This window comes from Camponotus vicinus, unplaced genomic scaffold (genome assembly GCF_025532165.1).
Source record: "Camponotus vicinus isolate PSW18456_S1 unplaced genomic scaffold, iyCamVici1.0 SCAF_7, whole genome shotgun sequence".
Lineage (NCBI taxonomy): Eukaryota > Metazoa > Arthropoda > Insecta > Hymenoptera > Formicidae > Camponotus > Camponotus vicinus.
The window spans coordinates 17554352-17573144 of NW_028141979.1; the positions used below are offsets into that span (position 1 = coordinate 17554352).

The 18793-nt window shown below is 39.0% G+C and overlaps 1 protein-coding gene across 1 annotated transcript in view; it reads right to left on the reverse strand.

The window, feature by feature from the left end:
* Positions 1 to 15703: 15703 nt before the first annotated feature.
* Positions 15704 to 18793, reverse strand: part of LOC145974292 (uncharacterized) — a 5916-nt gene continuing 2826 nt past the window's right edge. Inside the window, exons 5-6 of the mRNA XM_083104089.1 lie at positions 18777 to 18793; positions 15704 to 16068 (exon numbers count right to left, since the gene is read on the reverse strand). The exon at positions 18777 to 18793 is cut by the window's right edge and continues 210 nt beyond it. Of these exons, the coding sequence (XP_082960215.1) occupies positions 16064 to 16068; positions 18777 to 18793 (22 nt within the window). The 3' untranslated portion in view covers positions 15704 to 16063. The remainder of the gene's footprint in view (positions 16069 to 18776) is intronic.

The following is an 18793-nucleotide window of genomic DNA, read 5'->3' on the forward strand; positions in this document are numbered from 1 at the left end:
AGTGTCACATGACGTAAATTTATTTTTTTGTTCATTTTGTGATAAATCCATGGTTGCTGATTTGTCGAAAATTTATCGTCACGCAGAATCCAAAGCACATATAGAAATATGTAAAATTAAAACAGAAACAAAGAATACGAACGAAAATGTAAACGTAGTAGATGATTCACTTTTGTCGTTTGAAGAGCGAAAGAAAATAGCAGAAATTCGGTATGCTGCATTAATTGCTGATAAAAATATTTCGCATCAAACTGCAAAAGAAATCCTCAGTTTTTTTCAACATATAGGAGAAGATCCTAATGTGTTAAAAAGCATGAGCATGAGCCGAACAAAATGTAAAAACATTATTACAAATGTTGTGTGCCCGGTCGAAACAGATCGTGTCGTCAATAAGCTTCAAAATACAAAATTTAAAATTTTTATTGACGAAACATCTGATGTAACAAATAATAAATGGATGACTTTTCTTGTTCGATACGTTGATCCAGAGACATTAGATATTCACTCACAATTAGTTAAATTAATCGATATTGATGCCAAAGATTCAAGCGCAGAAAAGTTGTTTGAGGCATTTAAATGTGAAATGTGGAAATTACAGATACCGTTTTTAAATATCGTAACCTTATCATGCGATAATGCATCTGTTATGACAGGAAAACATTTATCGTTTAAAAAAAAATTGGAAGAAATATGTCCACATTTATTAACATTTTCATGCCCATGCCATTCTTCTGCATTAGCAGCGCATGCTGCTTATTCTAAAATGCCTGCATATTGCGAGAATTTCTAAAAAAAATTGCTACTTATCTCAATAGCAGTCCAAAACGTACAGCTATTTTTCGGGAATTTTGTGAGTGTTTCCAAGAAACAAATCGCAAAATATTGAAATTATGTGATACACGCTGGCTTTCGCACTATTTATGCATCGAAAGGCTTCTTGAATCTTGGGATACAATTAAATACTTTCTTACTGAAATGGTTGTAAGTGTAAAAACAAATTCTGGAGAATATCTATTGTCTATGATGGACAACGTAGAGATGAAAGCTTATTTCCTGTTTTTAAAATACGTTTTAAATTTCTTTAATGCATTTAATGCATTCTTTCAAGCATTAGAAACAAGGATTCATTTATTACATCCAAAGTCTAGAAACTTTCTTTTCCAAATCTGTCGAAATTTTTTAAAAGAAAAATATTTAAAACCATTTTCTACAAATATTATAAGTAATGATACTAGGAGAGTTCTAACCCAGGGGCTCCAGGGGGGGTGAGGGGCGAGGGGGAACCGCGGCGGGGGGTGACGTCACGCGGGGGGTGACGTCACGCGGGGGATGACGTCACAGGGGGGGACGTCACGCGGGGGGGTGACGTCGCGCGGGGGATGACGTCGCGCGGGGGGGGGCGTCACGCGGGGGGGGGCGTCACGCGGGGATGACGTCACGTGCGGGGGGGTGACGTCACGCGGGGGCATCACGTGCGGGGGGGTGACGTCACGTGCGGGTAGGGGGGGATCCGCGGCGCGACCGATGGACGAGGGGGTCCGCGCGGGTAGGGGGGATCCGCGGCGCGACCGATGGACGAGGGGGTCCGCGAGGAGAAGAGGGATCCGCGGAAAGAAGACGGTGGTGTGAGAAGAATAGCGCTACGTGTGGGAAAAGGATAGCGCTAAGTGTGTGTGAAGAGGACAGTGTGACAAGGATGGCATCAATATGTGACAAGGATGACATCAACGCGTGACAAGGATGGCGTCAACGTGAGACCAGGACGACGCATTGTAAGATGCTGCATAGGTAGGAGAAGGACGACGCAAAGGTAAGTGAGTGAGTGAGTGATAGCGACGAGCATATGAATGAGAGAGAACGATAATATCGCGAACAACGCGTACGAAAGAGAACGATATTGCAAGAATAACGCGTGCGAGAGAGAACTATAATATCGCGAGACTTAGAACGATAATAGCGCGAGAACAACGCGTGCGAGAGAGAATCATAGCGCAAGACAACGCGCACGAAAGAGAGAACGATATCGCTATACTTACAACTAGCGCAAGAGAGAGAACGATAGCGCGTACGAAAGAGAGAACGATAATAGCGCGAGAACAACGCGTACGAGAGAGAACGATATCGCTATACTTATAACTAGCACAAGAGAGACGCAAGGGATGGGAACGCAAGGAGAGGCGAGTAAATAACACATTCTCTTTTTCAATCAAAATTTATTTTAAAATGTGTGTAATACAATTGTGTGTGTGTGTGTGTGTGTGTGTCTAATAAAATAATATTTAATAATATTTAATAATAGTATAATAATAATATAAGAAAAAGTATATAATAAGGAAATAAAAATATCATAATCGAACGACTGTCGAACGGAAATGAACACTCGTCGAACGGAAATGAACGGTCATCGAACGGCTATCGAACGGTAATTGAACGGTCATCGAACGGAAATGAACGACCGTCGAACGGTCATCGAACGGAAACGAACGACTGGCGAACGGCTATCAAACGGTAATTGAACGCCCATCGAACGGAAACGAACGCCCGTCGAACGGAAACGAACGATCGTCGAACGGAAACGAACGTCCGTTGAACAGTTATCGAACGGTAATTGAACGGTCATCGAACGGAAACGAACGCCCGTCGAACGGAAACGAACGATCGTCGAACGGAAACGAACGCCCGTTGAACGGTCATCGAACGGTAATTGAACGGTCATCGAACGGAAACGAACGATCGTCGAACGGAAACGAACGATCGTCGAACGGAAACGAACGCCCGTTGAACGGTCATCGAACGGAAACGAACGACTGTCGAACGGCTATCGAACGGTAATTGAACGCCCGTCGAACGGAAACGAACGCCCGTTGAACGGTCATCGAACGGAAACGAACGACTGTCGAACGGCTATCGAACGGTAATTGAACGCCCATCGAACGGAAACGAACGCCCGTCGAACGGAAACGAACGATCGTCGAACGGAAACGAACGTCCGTTGAACAGTTATCGAACGGTAATTGAACGGTCATCGAACGGAAACGAACGCCCGTCGAACGGAAACGAACGATCGTCGAACGGAAACGAACGCCCGTTGAACGGTCATCGAACGGTAATTGAACGGTCATCGAACGGAAACGAACGATCGTCGAACGGAAACGAACGATCGTCGAACGGAAACGAACGCCCGTTGAACGGTCATCGAACGGAAACGAACGACTGTCGAACGGCTATCGAACGGTAATTGAACGCCCGTCGAACGGAAACGAACGCCCATCGAACGGAAACGGACGATCGTCGAACGGAAACGAACGCCTGTTGAACGGTCATCGAACGGTAATTGAACGGTCATCGAACGGAAATGAACAGTCATCGAACGGAATTGAACGGTAATAGAACGGAATTGAACGGTAATTGAACGCAAAACTATATTCAATTATTAAACAAATATTTAAATGTTTTATTATGTATCACAATGTAGTATCGAAATACAATATCTGTGGCAGCTGTGTCACGTACGGAAACACGATACTGCGCACATACATAGATAAGGAAAAGGAAAGAATGGAGAGAATAAGAAAGACGATAAAAATATATCGCATCAATTTATTATAAATATAGATTCGAAGAATCATGGTGTTTCAACCATCAATTATAAATCTTAAATACATTTTGTAAAGCGCAATTTTTTACATGATTTTCACAACGCATAGTATTCTTAACATCTAACTTATTTAAAGAAGCTACATCCTCATAGTCTACATCCAAAGTTTCGATAATCACATCGTTTCTCGCATCATTGTCCAGTATATCGACTAACCATTGCCGTTTTTCATGCCCTTTAACGTACACAAGAGGTGACGCTTCATCATCCTCCCCCGTTGCACCCATCATCGCCATTGTAATTAAACGTTTCGACTTCCAATATGAAACATGTCCATCATTCCACGATAATCCATGGTGATTTTTCATCAGCCATAAAACCTGACATCTCTCAGATTTTATGAGCATGTGCCATGGTTCGGGACATGTAAAAATGTAATGAGAAAGTACGGATCCCTTTCTCAGAACCGCAGCTTCCTTCACGACAAAATTTTTCCCAACGATAAATCCTTGTAGATCCACAAACGTTGGCACAGCCATGATGACAAGATCCGATCGCAGACTGATGTCGATCGTCAAACATCTTGTTCAAAAAACATCGAAAATTAATTAAGACTCTCGCAATGGCACTCGACTAAAAAGGAGAGTCGAGGGCCCGACCGTTCGTTCGGCGCCCCTGGCAGCCGATAGCGAGATATCGCTTTGTCAGCGAATATCCGAAAACAGCGCTCGCCCTTCTCGAAAGATCCAACAACAACAAATAACCCGTTAGATCGCTCAATTTAAACATTGTCTCGGTAACTGTCGAGTTCACGAAAAATCGGGATCTTTCGAGAAGGGCTTGAGTATAAATTGACGCGATCACGGAGCACTGAGCCTTTTGTCGAAAAGTCTCCGACGCGCTCATTTAGTTCTCTGTTACCAAAAACGTTCTTTCCGTTGCTCGTGGAACAAATCGACTTTCTCCGTTGCTTGCGGATTCAAAATTCAGCTTGAATTTTCCGATCTTTTCTTCGTTGTTAATTGAAAAACTGTAAATATATTAAAATTGTGTATTTGTGAATTAGAATAAAGGACTGTACATTGACACATATATATATCGGGACTTATCGTTCCCTTTCTTTCGTGCCGCGCTCACTTCTCGGTCTATTCTCGCGTCTTTTGCTAACACATCTCAATCTTTTATATTTTTTCATATGCAATGGAGGGGATATTTGCTGACTTATGTAATTTTGCGGACTACATTGGTCAATGGATTATATTCGACAACCCGATCGTGCAAGATGAGACAATAGGCGGTAGTATTCGCCGGTATATTTTCCCTGCATTCAAACTCTATTCTCACGTCCACGGTAGCAGTTTTGACAGACTCGTTTTGTCGCGAGCAATCAATGACCGCGAGAGGACCGCAATATAGAAACTTTGAAATAGTTAATAGCGTGGTGCTGTTATCGCATCCGTAATAAGATTTGTGAAAACGAGAGTACATATCGAATAGGACGGCGAATCTATTTTTCTCAAAATCTAAATTTAAATCATCGTAGGGATAAAATTCCGAGTTTAAATAGAGTTTAACGTTGGTCAATTTGTAGTCATCGAATAATGTAACATCTTGTGACACTGAATTCTTTTTACCGGTTTGCAGTGCAAAGATCACGTATCGTGGTTTCTCTAGCTGGGAGGCGGCTTTCACGGTCCACGAATGCTTAGTCGTGCTATGCAGCAGAGGAAATTCGTATAGATCCCAAGATCGGAAACTCATGTTCAAGTATCGTCCGCTTTCCAACATTCGCAACATCGACAATTTATTAATCTCATTCAATATTACATGAGGCATACGCCACTGTATCTTGAGTAATTCAATCTCTGCTTCCGACGATGGATGTCCGAATAGACAATTATTATCGTTGCGCGAACGTATCAGAATCAATTCGTGACGAGCGTTAATCACAACGCGTTTATAATCTTCGCAAAATCCCAGCAACATGTTGAGCGGTACGCAGCGTTCTTCAAGTTTATACTTTTCTGGTGCGTTAGAGAGACATAATTTTTGAGCGTTGAAGTTATTCCAACATTTCTGTTGCGATCAATCTCTACTCCATCGAGTTCATATCGAAGCTCATCAAACATGAATGCGGCGCAATTGTTTCCCAATACAACCTTCATTTCGTCATTCGCTTTACGCACATTAAACCTTCCCTCGATGTAAAGAAAGCTTTCACACGGTAACGTGTACAAATCCTGATGTTGTATAGGTATTCGTATCTCATGTCGCCAATACGACGCGCCAATACGACGCTGTATCCAAGCGTCGTATTGGCGTACGGATTTTATGTATGAGACTCAATCTTGACGATGCGATCGTCAAAGACTGGCTCACCTGCGATATTCAAAATATCAATCATTCTTTTCGCACGATGAATCCCAATGATTTTAAAAATCCACGATTCAACGCGCTCAGCTTCTTCTTAACGGCTATCTTATTATTGTCACTCGATACCGCAATAGTATTGTCCCTCGTAAAAGTATTGTCTCTCGCGTGCTCCGTTTCGTTCAGCACGAGCATACTATGTTTGTCGCCGCCGTATATGCAATCTTACGGTAATTTCCTCTCCTCGAAAATCGAGCAATCGGCCTCTTTGATCCACAATACGTATCGTTAAATCCGTAATGCTCCGTACGATGATCGGCAGATAAATGATCTGTGCCGGCGTTTCCGATATCTTATATCCTGGCGGTACGCTCGGTGAAAATTCATGTATCGTGTGTACACGCATGCCATTGCTGTACGCACCAGTAGTCACGTTACATTCTATACGAATAATATTTACGTTTATAATATTAACTGGTTCGTCCGATTCGTACCACTTGCGAGGTTGCAATATACGATTCGACGAGAATCCAAGCAAGGATCCTACATTGTCGGGTTTGGTAAAGTTTATTCTGTAGGCGCATTTGATTTCGCTCTTTAGCGTGCTATGATTGGCGCGGAACGCTATTGGATATTCCTCATCATAATCGTTTTCAACATCTCTGGAAAGGTGTTCATCTTGCAAAATTGCGCGTTTGAGATAGTCATTTATAGCGTGCAATTCGTACGATCCTTCGGGAATCGTAATTTCCTTGTCGTCGTTGCCAAAGTAAAATTTGTTATTCGAAAAATTTACATTCGGAATCGTATGATAATTTTCAAAATCAGTTAATCCGAGCTCGTAATCGGCATCGGTCAAATCTATAGCGGGAAAATAGCTTACAGCGAGAACGCTGCTTCTACCAGTCAACGTAAGTGTCAGTGACATGTCGAACGAATACTGAGTCGTGACGATGGATTGTTAGGCTTTAAATTGATCGTCGACTGTTTGAAGAAATTTTAAACACAACTGTCCACAGATGCTCTGATTGTAACTTTGATAAGATGCGTAATTGTATTCAATTTTCACTCGTCCGAAATATCGCACAAGTTCCTTGGGTGGTCGAAGATTTCCAAAACTGTCGAAATATACGACACGATCTCCCCTCTTTGCGTACGCTACCCAATGAGTACCTGGACCATCAACGTCATCCAAATTGACGATACCGCTCTCGTTTCGTCGTACACCCGGTAAATTATTGCGCATGAAAACACCTCTAAAGAAAGATATGTGCATACGTTTCGCCAATTGTTCCAATTGCACGTTAGTTGTCGCACCCGTAGGCATTTTTAATGTTTTTTCGACGTTTTTTTTTTCTCTTAGACTTTGTTGAGAATCCCTGTCCACGCTTGTACGAAGCGAGATAAAGTCCGCGACCTTCCATAGCGCGATTGTGACGCTGCAACTCTTCCAGCTGACGTTGCGTCGCCTTGCTATCGTTTACCGCCTTTGCGATTCCCGCCGCACCGCCGGCCAAAGAACCGACAACTCCCAACAACGGTAAAAGTGGTAAAATACCACCGCGTTTCGCTACTGGAAGTATTCGTTTTTTCCTCCTCTTTGTCGTCGATGGCTTTTTCATCCCCATGCCGAGTTTTGTCTTTGCCTTCATTGCCGCCCAAACAGTCGTAGCGGCTGCTCTTTCGCCAAGAGTCGAATCCCTCGCGGTAATGCGTTCTCGCGCTCTTGCAGCTAGTATGCGATCCGCGACGTGTCATTGACCGAGGTCGTTGCTTCGCGAGTAAGCAATGTCGTGCTCGCGACAAGCGGCGTCCAATGGATTGATGCCTCGATCGCCTCTAGCCAATCGTTTCTCTAATCGAGTTCCCGGGCCGCAAAACTGATAACCGGGAATATGTAATTCGATGGGAAGCGCGTTTATCGCACGATTTAAGAGACCGCTACCTTTTACGATTCTCGCTGACATTCGTAGCAATCTTTTATTAACGGTGGCGGATCGTCGATATGTGTTCACGGCTGATTGTAATGTCGCATGCACGAACGATATTGTCGAACCTCCGAATCAGCCTTTATATATTCTGGAAGCTTGTCCCACAATCGTTCCACGTAATCACCAAAATTTTGCAGTAAAACAATCTTTGGGATATACTGCAGTTGTTCGGCGGTAAGCCGGAAAATGTCTCTTTCATCCGACAGAAGGAGAAACATTTTGATACTGAACGGTTTCGAGTTGAGACACCTCTATAAATAGGTCTCCCCCCTCGTGATCATTCGCAAAATTGATTCGAAAGAGAAAACATGCGGTTCGTGCGACAAGCGCGGATAATCAAAGTATCAAATTTCGACGATAGACTAATATCGGAGAAAAAAGTACGCAAGCATGGAAACATGCTACGACTACTATACGCCGTATCGTTTGCGGCCCTTCAAACTGCGGTAAGACAAACGTGTTGATTAGTTTGATAGAAAGTCCGTACGGTGTACGTTTCGAGAACGTGTACGTATACTCGAAATCGCTTCAACAACCGAAATATAGATACTTGGAAAATTTATTAGCACCTATAGACGAAATTGGTTATTTTACATTCTCTAATAACAGCGATGTCATTCCACCGAGCGAGGCGCTTCCGAATTCCATCTTTATCTTTGATGACGTGGCATGTGACAAGCAAGATACGATAAGAGAGTACTTTGCAATGGGTCGACACTCGAGTGTCGACTGTTTCTATCTTTGTCAAACGTACGCCAAGATACCTAAGCATCTTATACGCGACAATGCGAATCTTTTGATTTTATTTAAACAAGACGGCACAAACTTGAAACATGTGTACAACGATCATGTAAATACCGACATGTCTTACGACGATTTCCGCGCATTGTGTCAGAAATGTTGGCAACGCAAATATGGCTTCGTAGTCATTGATAAAGACAGCATGTTGATCAATAGACGATATAGAAGAGGATTTAATGATTTCGCGATACCGTAAAGCGATCAGTCGTCATCGACACATCGATCGAGCATCATGAACGGTGATCGTGAAAAGATTGCGAGAGAGATTGCAAAAACGAGCGAATCAATTCGCAAAAAATATCGTGCTTTGAAAACTGGTAAAATGGAGGAAGACGTTGCATTGGAAAGACACTTTAAGCCAATTACCGAACCTTTAAAACAGTTTGTCGAAAATACTGTGGAATCTGATGCGCCGAAAATAGAGCCATTGAGTTTGACGTTCGGAGAGAAGCACGAGGAAAAAATAAAAGAGTCAAAGCAAGGAATAAAGCGAGCACGGATAAATATGCCGATAAACGATTCGCCGATATATTCGACACCGAATCGATCAAAACGAAGGAATCAATTTTCTAATATGGCTACTGTTTCTACTCCGATAAAAGTACAACCGCGTCAAACAATGCCATCCCCGTCCGTCGAAGAAATTTACGAGACCACGCCCGATTCGTTTGTAACATCGGTCCGACACGAATTAGAAACGTCCGAAGGTCAGAAAACGTTCCGAGATCATTTTGGTCCACTAGCGCAAAAATATATAGGAGCTATCATGAGTGTTGATAAAAATAAGAGTATGGATTACGTCTACGGTGTTAAATTTACCAGCGAAGGAATGATGCTCGGTGATAAACGTTTCGATGTGGACATGGAAGATAATATAATTATCCATGGAATAAAATATACGGGAACCGAAGGTATCTACGATTTGATTTTTAGAAAATTTCCCAATCATAAAAAATACACTCAAGACGATTTGTATAAATATCAAAGTATATTAAAAGCAACAAATGCGCATAAACGTGACAACAAAGTTAATAATCCTATTAAAAGTAATAAAGGATACAAGTACAAATATATAATTGCACCATTATTCCCCGATAGAAAGGTGGGAAGAGGTATAGACGCATCGCGAACCATGACGCTAAGCGACAACATGATCGATTACGTGCATTGGAACGATCCCAACGAATTGGTAGATCGTTTGCGATTGCTGGACGCCTCGCGTCGAGCTGGCAACAATGCTCACGACAGTGAAATCTTGTCAATTATCGAAGAACTTCGCGAGGCCGACATTATTATAAATTAAACTATGCGTCGACGATACGTGTCATTCGGTCAATGTTCTCGGTACCGAAATGTCGATTAATAAATTTGGATTATCGCTCGGAACGTCGAATAATTTGTACTATCTAATATAATGGAATGGATTATTGAGAAATTACGTTCGCGATAACGCTCTCTGGCAGACTATTACAGGCTTTGATGCAAGGTCCCGCAAGATTCAACGCGTAGCGCAACCGGAAGCTGATACTGACGCCGTCAACAAACGATACGTGAATAAACTTTTGAGAGATCGACAGGGAGAAATTGAGCAAAAAATTATCGCGCTCGAAACAAACGTGCAGGCGCTACAAATAATGATGGACGAGATAAAGAATGTGCTGAGATATGCAACATCTGACTCGACACAGTAAACGAGACATACTAATATTGCAATAGTAATTATGCCTCGATCAAACATGCGAAAGAAGAAAAACACCTCTGAAAAGCGGCAACTAGTCGAGGAATTACATGCTCCGGTGAGAAGAAATTTTCCACGAAGACGCGTCATTGTACGCGGATACGACGATCTGTGGCAGGCGGACGTGGTCGACATGCGTTCGTACTCTCGACTCAACAAGGGTCATAAATATATACTCACAGTTATCGATGTGTTGAGCAAGTATGCGTGGGCCGTACCGCTCAAGAGTAAAAGCGGAAACGAAATGTCCGAAACGATCGCAATGATTATTGGAGATGATAAAAGGTGTCCGAAAAATTTTCAAACCGACAGAGGAAAAGAATTTTACAACGCGAGTGTGCAGAAACTCATGAAGAAACACAACATTAATCATTACTCGACATATTCCGTTATGAAAGCCTCGGTCGTGGAACGATTCAATCGTACTTTGGAAAACAATATGTGGAAAATGTTTACGCTCAACGGAAATTACAAATGGATCGACGAGCTATCTCGACTCGTTGCAGAGTACAATACGCGAAAACATCGCACCATCGGTATGAGACCTGCCGACGTCACTCCAGCGATCGCCGAAAAACTTTTAAATACGGTGTATAGCAACGTAAAAATTGCGGCTCCGACAAAATTTAAAGTAGGCGATTCTGTACGCGTGAGCAAATACAAGACCATCTTTGAAAAAGGTTTCACGCCTAATTGGACGACCGAAGTTTTTAAAATTGTCGAGGTGCAGAAAACTAATCCCGCGACATTCATACTCGAAGATTCGCGTGGAGATCCCGTCGCTGGAGGATTCTACGAATACGAACTACAACGCGTCGCTAATCCCGACGTATATCTCGTGGAAAAAATTTGGCGGGAAAAGGGTGATGACGTATACGTGAAATGGTTGGGAATGGATAAATCATACAACTCTTGGATACATAAAAATAATGTATTATAAATATTTATTAAAATATATAAAATATGTGTATAAAAAATATAAAATTTATTAAAATATAGAAATATATAAAATGTATAATATATAAAAATATATACATGGTTATGTACAAAATATACAATTAATAATAAACAAAATATACATTTATTTACAATGGTATTCTATAATGCCCCACGGTAACGTATCGGTGGTTTCGGGTACGATATACCGCTTATCGTCGTACAGACTCAGAGCAATTTTCGTCTCGCAGATCGTGTATACTTGATGTAATTTAGATCGTATACACGACTGCTGACGCGTCATTTCAATTTCTTCGTTTAAACACCGCGTGTAATCGTCAAACGTTATCGTTCTCGCGACAACGTTACTCTTGACACCTTTAACTTTCTTTGTGTCCTTTTTCCCATTCACTCGTAACGCGTACATCTTTGCTCTGAGCCCGACGAATTCGGTCATTATGGCACCGTTGTTTTCGTCCTTCATTTAGACCCGGTACCTTTTTACAAGCGGTATACCGTACACATTATCCACCGCATAATCACTCGTATCGAATCTGATGATATCACACTTCATATTCTCATACACATCCGCGCACTCAATGTGATATATGAGACTATCCGTATCGGTGTACATTACCCGGCATTTGTCGCGATAATACATTGGCGTCATATACTCGTGATGAAACTCGTACAAACATGTCTTGGATATGTCGAGTATGGACATACCCACGTAAATCGGTTTGTAGAATTTCACCTCGAGTTTACGCAATTCCACAGCGATTAAGTTTTCTGAAAAAACGCTTCTGCTGTGGAAATTTGGTTTCGCGATCATCGCCTCTGCGCCGTACCGACCATCCCACTTTGTTAATAATTTAACATCGACACGATTGCGCACACTTTCCATCGTTTTACCAAACACCGCATTATTCATTAATTTATATAAACTTTTTTCGAAATCATTTTTAGCCAATGTTCTAAAATGTGTATTTAGTTCTATGTAATTTCGAAGCCAGGGAGATTGTGAAAACTGTAAAATTCGATGTATTTTTGTAACGCGAAGACCGTGACGCGTACACTGCTGCAGGTTGCGATAGTGTATCACGTAACGCTTCTTATCGTATAGCGTTGCAAGCAGTTTGAATTCCCGCTTGCCAGGTGGTTTGTCGCGTGTCGGGCAAAACGGTAGGTCAGTGTGCGCATCGTGAAGATGTTGCGGGTACTCGAGGTCCACTTCGAGGACATAGCCTGTAGGCGAATATAGCGCGATGGATGATACGTTAAAATTGGACACGTCATCGACCCATTGAAAATCGGCGTAAGGCAACGGTTGACACATTGCCCATCCGTACAAATTATTTACATCAAAGTACATCAAGTACGATGATGGTTTCGATGGATCGTACGACTCCATGTACTTGTTATTAGCGCGAGCGTATCTACCCGAACATTGACTCAGACCGCCGCGTATACCACGTTCGATGAACATAACCATGTCGATGTCAGTAAGCAACTCGAACGTAAGCTTTGTATGCTTCAACATGGCGTCCCATGTGTATCCGGGGAGAGTATAGTAATACGCGGGGTCGAGTCCGTAACTTTCGATACATTTATCTCGAAAGTTTTCAAAAATGTCGGCTAATAACAAGACATCAATTTTGAGGTACAAGTCGCTATATTCGCCTAGCGTCCGAATGGAGAATTGCGTCCAGATGTTCTCGGCGTGCGCGTAATCGCTCTCGGATACAGTTTCGCCGGTCAAGGAACTGTAAAACGATTTGCGCGGTGGTAAACATGTATGCAACTTGTCGACGGAATCGATGTATTCGTACGGAAATATACCTTTTCGCGTTAACAAATTGAAATGTTCGGTTGATAAATTTTGAAATTCTGATTTTAAAATTTTGAGTTTGTCTTTGTCCAAAAATGATGCCAATTTGTCGAGACTCGATGCGAGAAATTTGAATGAATCGATGAAACGTAATTTTACATGATTTTTTGATTCTTCAGGCTGGAGGCCTGCCCCGGCTCTATCTTAGGGTCCATCCGCCACTGCTATTTGGTACAGTGGGGCTTTTAGTATATACTAGAGGGATCTTGGGGGATGTGGTCACTCTACGGCGTTGTGCTCGTCGGTGTCGTTTCATACGGAAGGCCAGTCGGAAGCCAGCATGCACGCGAATACCTCCACCGGCACTTATTTGGTCAGCGAGCGACCTTTCAGGGATCCTCCGTGGCAATCGGCATTGCATCCATCGAGTGAGATACCAACATCGTTCTGGAGTCGCATATCACTGTGTTAAAAAGCAGCATTAGGTGTGAGGTCTGGATAGCTCAGTGGTCTAGAGCAGTTGCCCGGAAAGCGAAAGACTCGGGTTCGATTCCCGATCCAGCCACTTGCGCCTCACATATTTTTCTAGTCTGCGAATATTGTTTTCTAGCAACTATTCGTTAGGCTGAAAAATGTGTGAATGCTCTCTCCACAGGATATGCGTCAATGCCGTTGCCACGGATGGATTCTGTCGCTCGTTGATCAAATGGGCGTAAAGACACGTCCGACCTCCTCCCATACATCCCTATCTTTCTCTGGAATATATCCATACAAACATTTTTAGTAAACGAAATATATTTCTCTTTAGTTATCGGAAGTAACTCGATTTTCCCTTCGAACGATGTGGCTATTTCCTCGATAATAAAGTGCGAATCGTAACCGGATAAATTATGAAAAACTATGGGAACACAAAAAGATTCTTTATAATTTAAATTACAATTTGAGTGTGCTGGACCTCTGTACCGCCCGGTCAGATGGCAATGATCGCGAACGCGTGTATCGTCTTGCATGAACGGTTTTTCGCATATATGACATTGAGTGGCGCTATGGAATTTCTCCCACTCTTCGGACGTCAAATTTATCATGGGGACATTTGTTTTTAAAATATTTTTTACACGTAACGCTATATTTTTGAGGTCTTCGGCGAACCATGCTATACAATCGGCGCTACGACGCGAATGGTACGCCGATAACGATTCGTCGTACGATCAATGTACATAATAGGCTATACTAAATACTTGGTGATGTTGACGCAAATTTCGCTGTTCTTCATCCATCTTGGCCAGAACGCATTCCAGGTCGGCGTAGACCACAAATGGAAGCCGCTCCTTCCGATTAAAATTGTTGAACGATAGCCACTTGTCCTTATCGCTCGGCAATCGGACAGCGCAATCGTTCATCTTTCCGCAGTCGACCGTATGCGACTGCAACTTGGCGTCTGAATTAAAATAATGCAGGCATCTGTAAAAGAAAAATGTTTTAAAGATTTATATAACAAAGTGTATAACCTATAATTATTCAAATAATATAAATTAAACTTACCGATCGCAGATATATCTTTTACCGTTGTGTTTGCTCAGTTGTGAGCTCACGAGCCGGGATAAATTTTTAATCCATGCAAAATGTCCGACGCTGTTGTCGTCTTCAATGTACAGCAAGTTGATATGCTTATCCCGCTTCTGCTGCGAAAGACGCATCGGGACAATGCTGTTCTTGTCTTCGATGTTGTACACATTTATAGAAATGTCATTGGCAAGTTCAAAATTTTTTATTTGGTTCATTGTCACTGGAAACTCAATGTTCTGGAGATTCAGCACTGTCGCGTAATGCGGGTACGATGATTCCCGTTCCGCCTTTCTTTCGGCGGGGTATAAGCACAGTATATACAGTAGCGCAACTCCCTGTCGGCACCTTTGAAGTTTTTGTAGCATAAAATAAAATGCGCATGCGCGAAGTCAGCGAGTATACTAGTACTGCCATCTGTACTTTCCTCTCATTCTCTCCTTTGGTTTTCGTTCTCTTTCTAACACATTATAATATGTAATATAAATTAAATTCAATAAAACTTGAATATATGTACATAAAGAAATTGTGAAAAATATAATACAAAATATATAATGCAAATATATATAAAAAATAGTATTTATGACATGATGTGAATATTAATTAACCATTTTATATGTCATATATAACTGATAGCAGAAAAGATATATACTCATAATACTCATATATAATTTATAATATATTTACATATTAATACTTATATATATAATTTTTAATATATTTATATATTAATTGTACATACATATATTCTATATATATATTCAAAAATTTAAAGTTAAAAAAAAAAACATTTAGATTAAGACTACAATCACTTAAATTTTATTATATAAAATATATATATTTATGAGCAAAATGAATAAAAAAACAAGAAATATATATTTGTTAATAATATATATTTATTTATAAACAGTTGTATTTCGTTAAAAATATTTATTTCACAAACAGAAATAATCTTGAAACTAAACTTTTTCTCTCTCAAATCAATCATCTGACCATACCTCAGCTACTCGATCCACCTCAGCATGAATCAGAAAGAGAGAATGAGAGAGTAGAAGAATAGAAACAAGAAAGTGTTTTACATTCAATTAAAATACAAATGTGTGAAATACATTATAACATATATGTCATATAAACATCAAACCTTAATGATATTAATAATACAAATTTAAATAATTTTATTGCCTTCTTCTATTTTCGATCCGCATGTGTATAAATGTCTTGATGTCAATCTAATATATTCAACCTAAATAAAAAATTTAACATTATAAGTATGTAAATAATTTAATACTATTATAAAATAATATAAGATTATATATATATATATATATATATATATATATATATAATATAATATAATATATAATATATAAAATAAACAAACTTATTTAATTATAAAACTTTTTTTTATATAACATAACACATAAACAAATGAAATATAACGCAAACATACAAAAAAATATAAAACACACACATGCAAATAGCATGTTCATATAAAGAATAAATTAAATAAGTAACATGCAATAAAATCACGCTCATGCAAATCACGCTCATGCAAATCACGCTCATGCAAATAATAGAATAAAATATATAATATAATATATACAATAATAGAATATATAAAATATGTAATATATAGAATATATAATATATAATATATATAATAATAGAATATAACAGAGTTAATGTAATAGAAGATAGAATGACAGAAAAAATCACGGCATGAAGTTATAAAAATGTAAGTACATAAATATATATGAAACTGCACATGTAATATGTAAAATTCTGAAATGCAATATTAATGCAATGTTAAAAAAAGCTGAAAGTTAAAATCACACACAATGAATGTTAATGAACAAACTTAACATTATAATAAAACGCAATTAATAAGCAAAATAAATATATAAAACGCAAGCAACATAAATTTTAACCATAAAAATAAGACTGTATAGATTCGAATATAGTTAAATATAACAAATTTATAAATGTGAAACATTTAAAAGTTTCCTATTCTTTCTACTAATACTTTTGCATGCTTTATTATGTTGAGATAGTGTAAAATAAATACGCATGCGTAAAAATAATTTTATCAAAAAAATTGTAGGAAAATCTGGGCATGGCGGTTCAAAAACTATATTCTGTGCCAACTGAAAAAGATAATTGCCAATATTTCTCTTAAAACAATTATTTTCAAAATTTTTTACAAATGATTCTTCTAATTGATGTATATAAAAACAGAAATTATTACTTGGCATGTGTAAATTTCCGTATAAATTATTTTCATCGCTAGAATAAGCTCGAAAAGAACAATATAGAGCAGTATCGCCTAAGACAGTCTTATTTTCATTTACATATACCATACATGCATTACATGAATGAATTTCTGTACATCTTTTAATTAAAAATCCACATACATATGTAAATGCATTTTTTTCTGGCAGATCCATGGAGTAATAATCATGACTTGGGATATCTAAAATTTTACATGGCAAAGATGTAGTAAAATTTGGAGTATGATTAGCACAACTTGCTTTTTTAATGAAAGTTAACATTTGGTCATTATCTTGAGCACAATTTTGATTTTCTGAGTGCTGTAAAAATTTCATACTAAGTAATTTTTTAAAGGCACGTACAAATTGAATTGGAGTTGGATTCAAAGAATTACCACCTTGTTGCCTAATAGTACCAAAGAAATTTTCGACACAATCTTGATTAATTCTTCGTGTTTGAAGATAAGGAAAATTTAAATGTTTTAATGTATTCCATAATTGAATTATACTTGAAATTGTGTAATCTGCCAGCATTCAAAACATTTAATTTTTACAGTTGCATGTGAACCGTTAGTATTAATAATATTTATATGCTTAAACAAATTTAACATTTCTTTTAGGAATCTAATTTGTTTTTCGCTACCCGTGAAAACTTTTCCATATTCTTTTGGATTATTTAATGCAGATGAATTTAATATATCAAATAATTTATCTAATTTTTCAATAAAATCTATTGTGCCAAGTGCTTCATTTGAAAGAAAACCATAAGACATTTGCGTGCACATTCCTGCAGCTACCCGATTACTAAATACTTGAACAGCATATTTAACTTTCATTCGTTGAAAGGAATTCGGTTCAAGATGACATTTAGTTAAATTAGGAGCCATTTTTATCCATTGTTTACAATCTTTGTTATAAAAATCAACTACATGACTCCATGAAGCAATTTTATTATCAAATTGAAAGTTATATTTTAATAAATTATTACGGGTAGCTTTTATTAAATGAGGAGTATCAAAAATATAAATTACTTCCTCCTCATTAACTAAAAAAGTTGAATTTTCTCTCGAAATTCCTAATTCACGGGATAACTGTATAAAATTAGATCCCATATCTGTTATTAATGCATGCACAACAGCACCACAATTTCGCAACTTAATAATAATATTAAATATAATATTTTTTAAAACGACACTTTGACATGATGTTTCTACAAAACAAAAACAAACGGGAAATTTCCAATTTCCAGCAATGCTTCGTGCCATTATGACTAAAGCATCTTTCGCAGGCTGATGTGATTTTTCAATACCTGTATCTTGAAAGCCAATTATATCATCCTGCGATATATTACAAAATAAGTGAGCTTTCAAACTCATCTCATCAACGCACAATACACAATGTCTTTCCATTGGTGATAATGATTGCATTATTATACTTAATACTTCAAAAATTTTATCATTTATTCCAGGTACTATATTCCAAGATTGTGTAAATAATTGAAGAGAACGAACAGAAGGCAAAGCGAAACTTTTCAGCAATTCTCTATAAGTACGCGGACTTGAAAAAAATAATGATAATGCAAATTGCTTGAAATCGGAATCATATCTCCTTCCACGTTTGTTTTTGGTCAAAGCATTGATCTGCGCAGACAATAATTGTACAAAATGTCCCGAAAATAGCTTACCACCTAATCGTAGAATA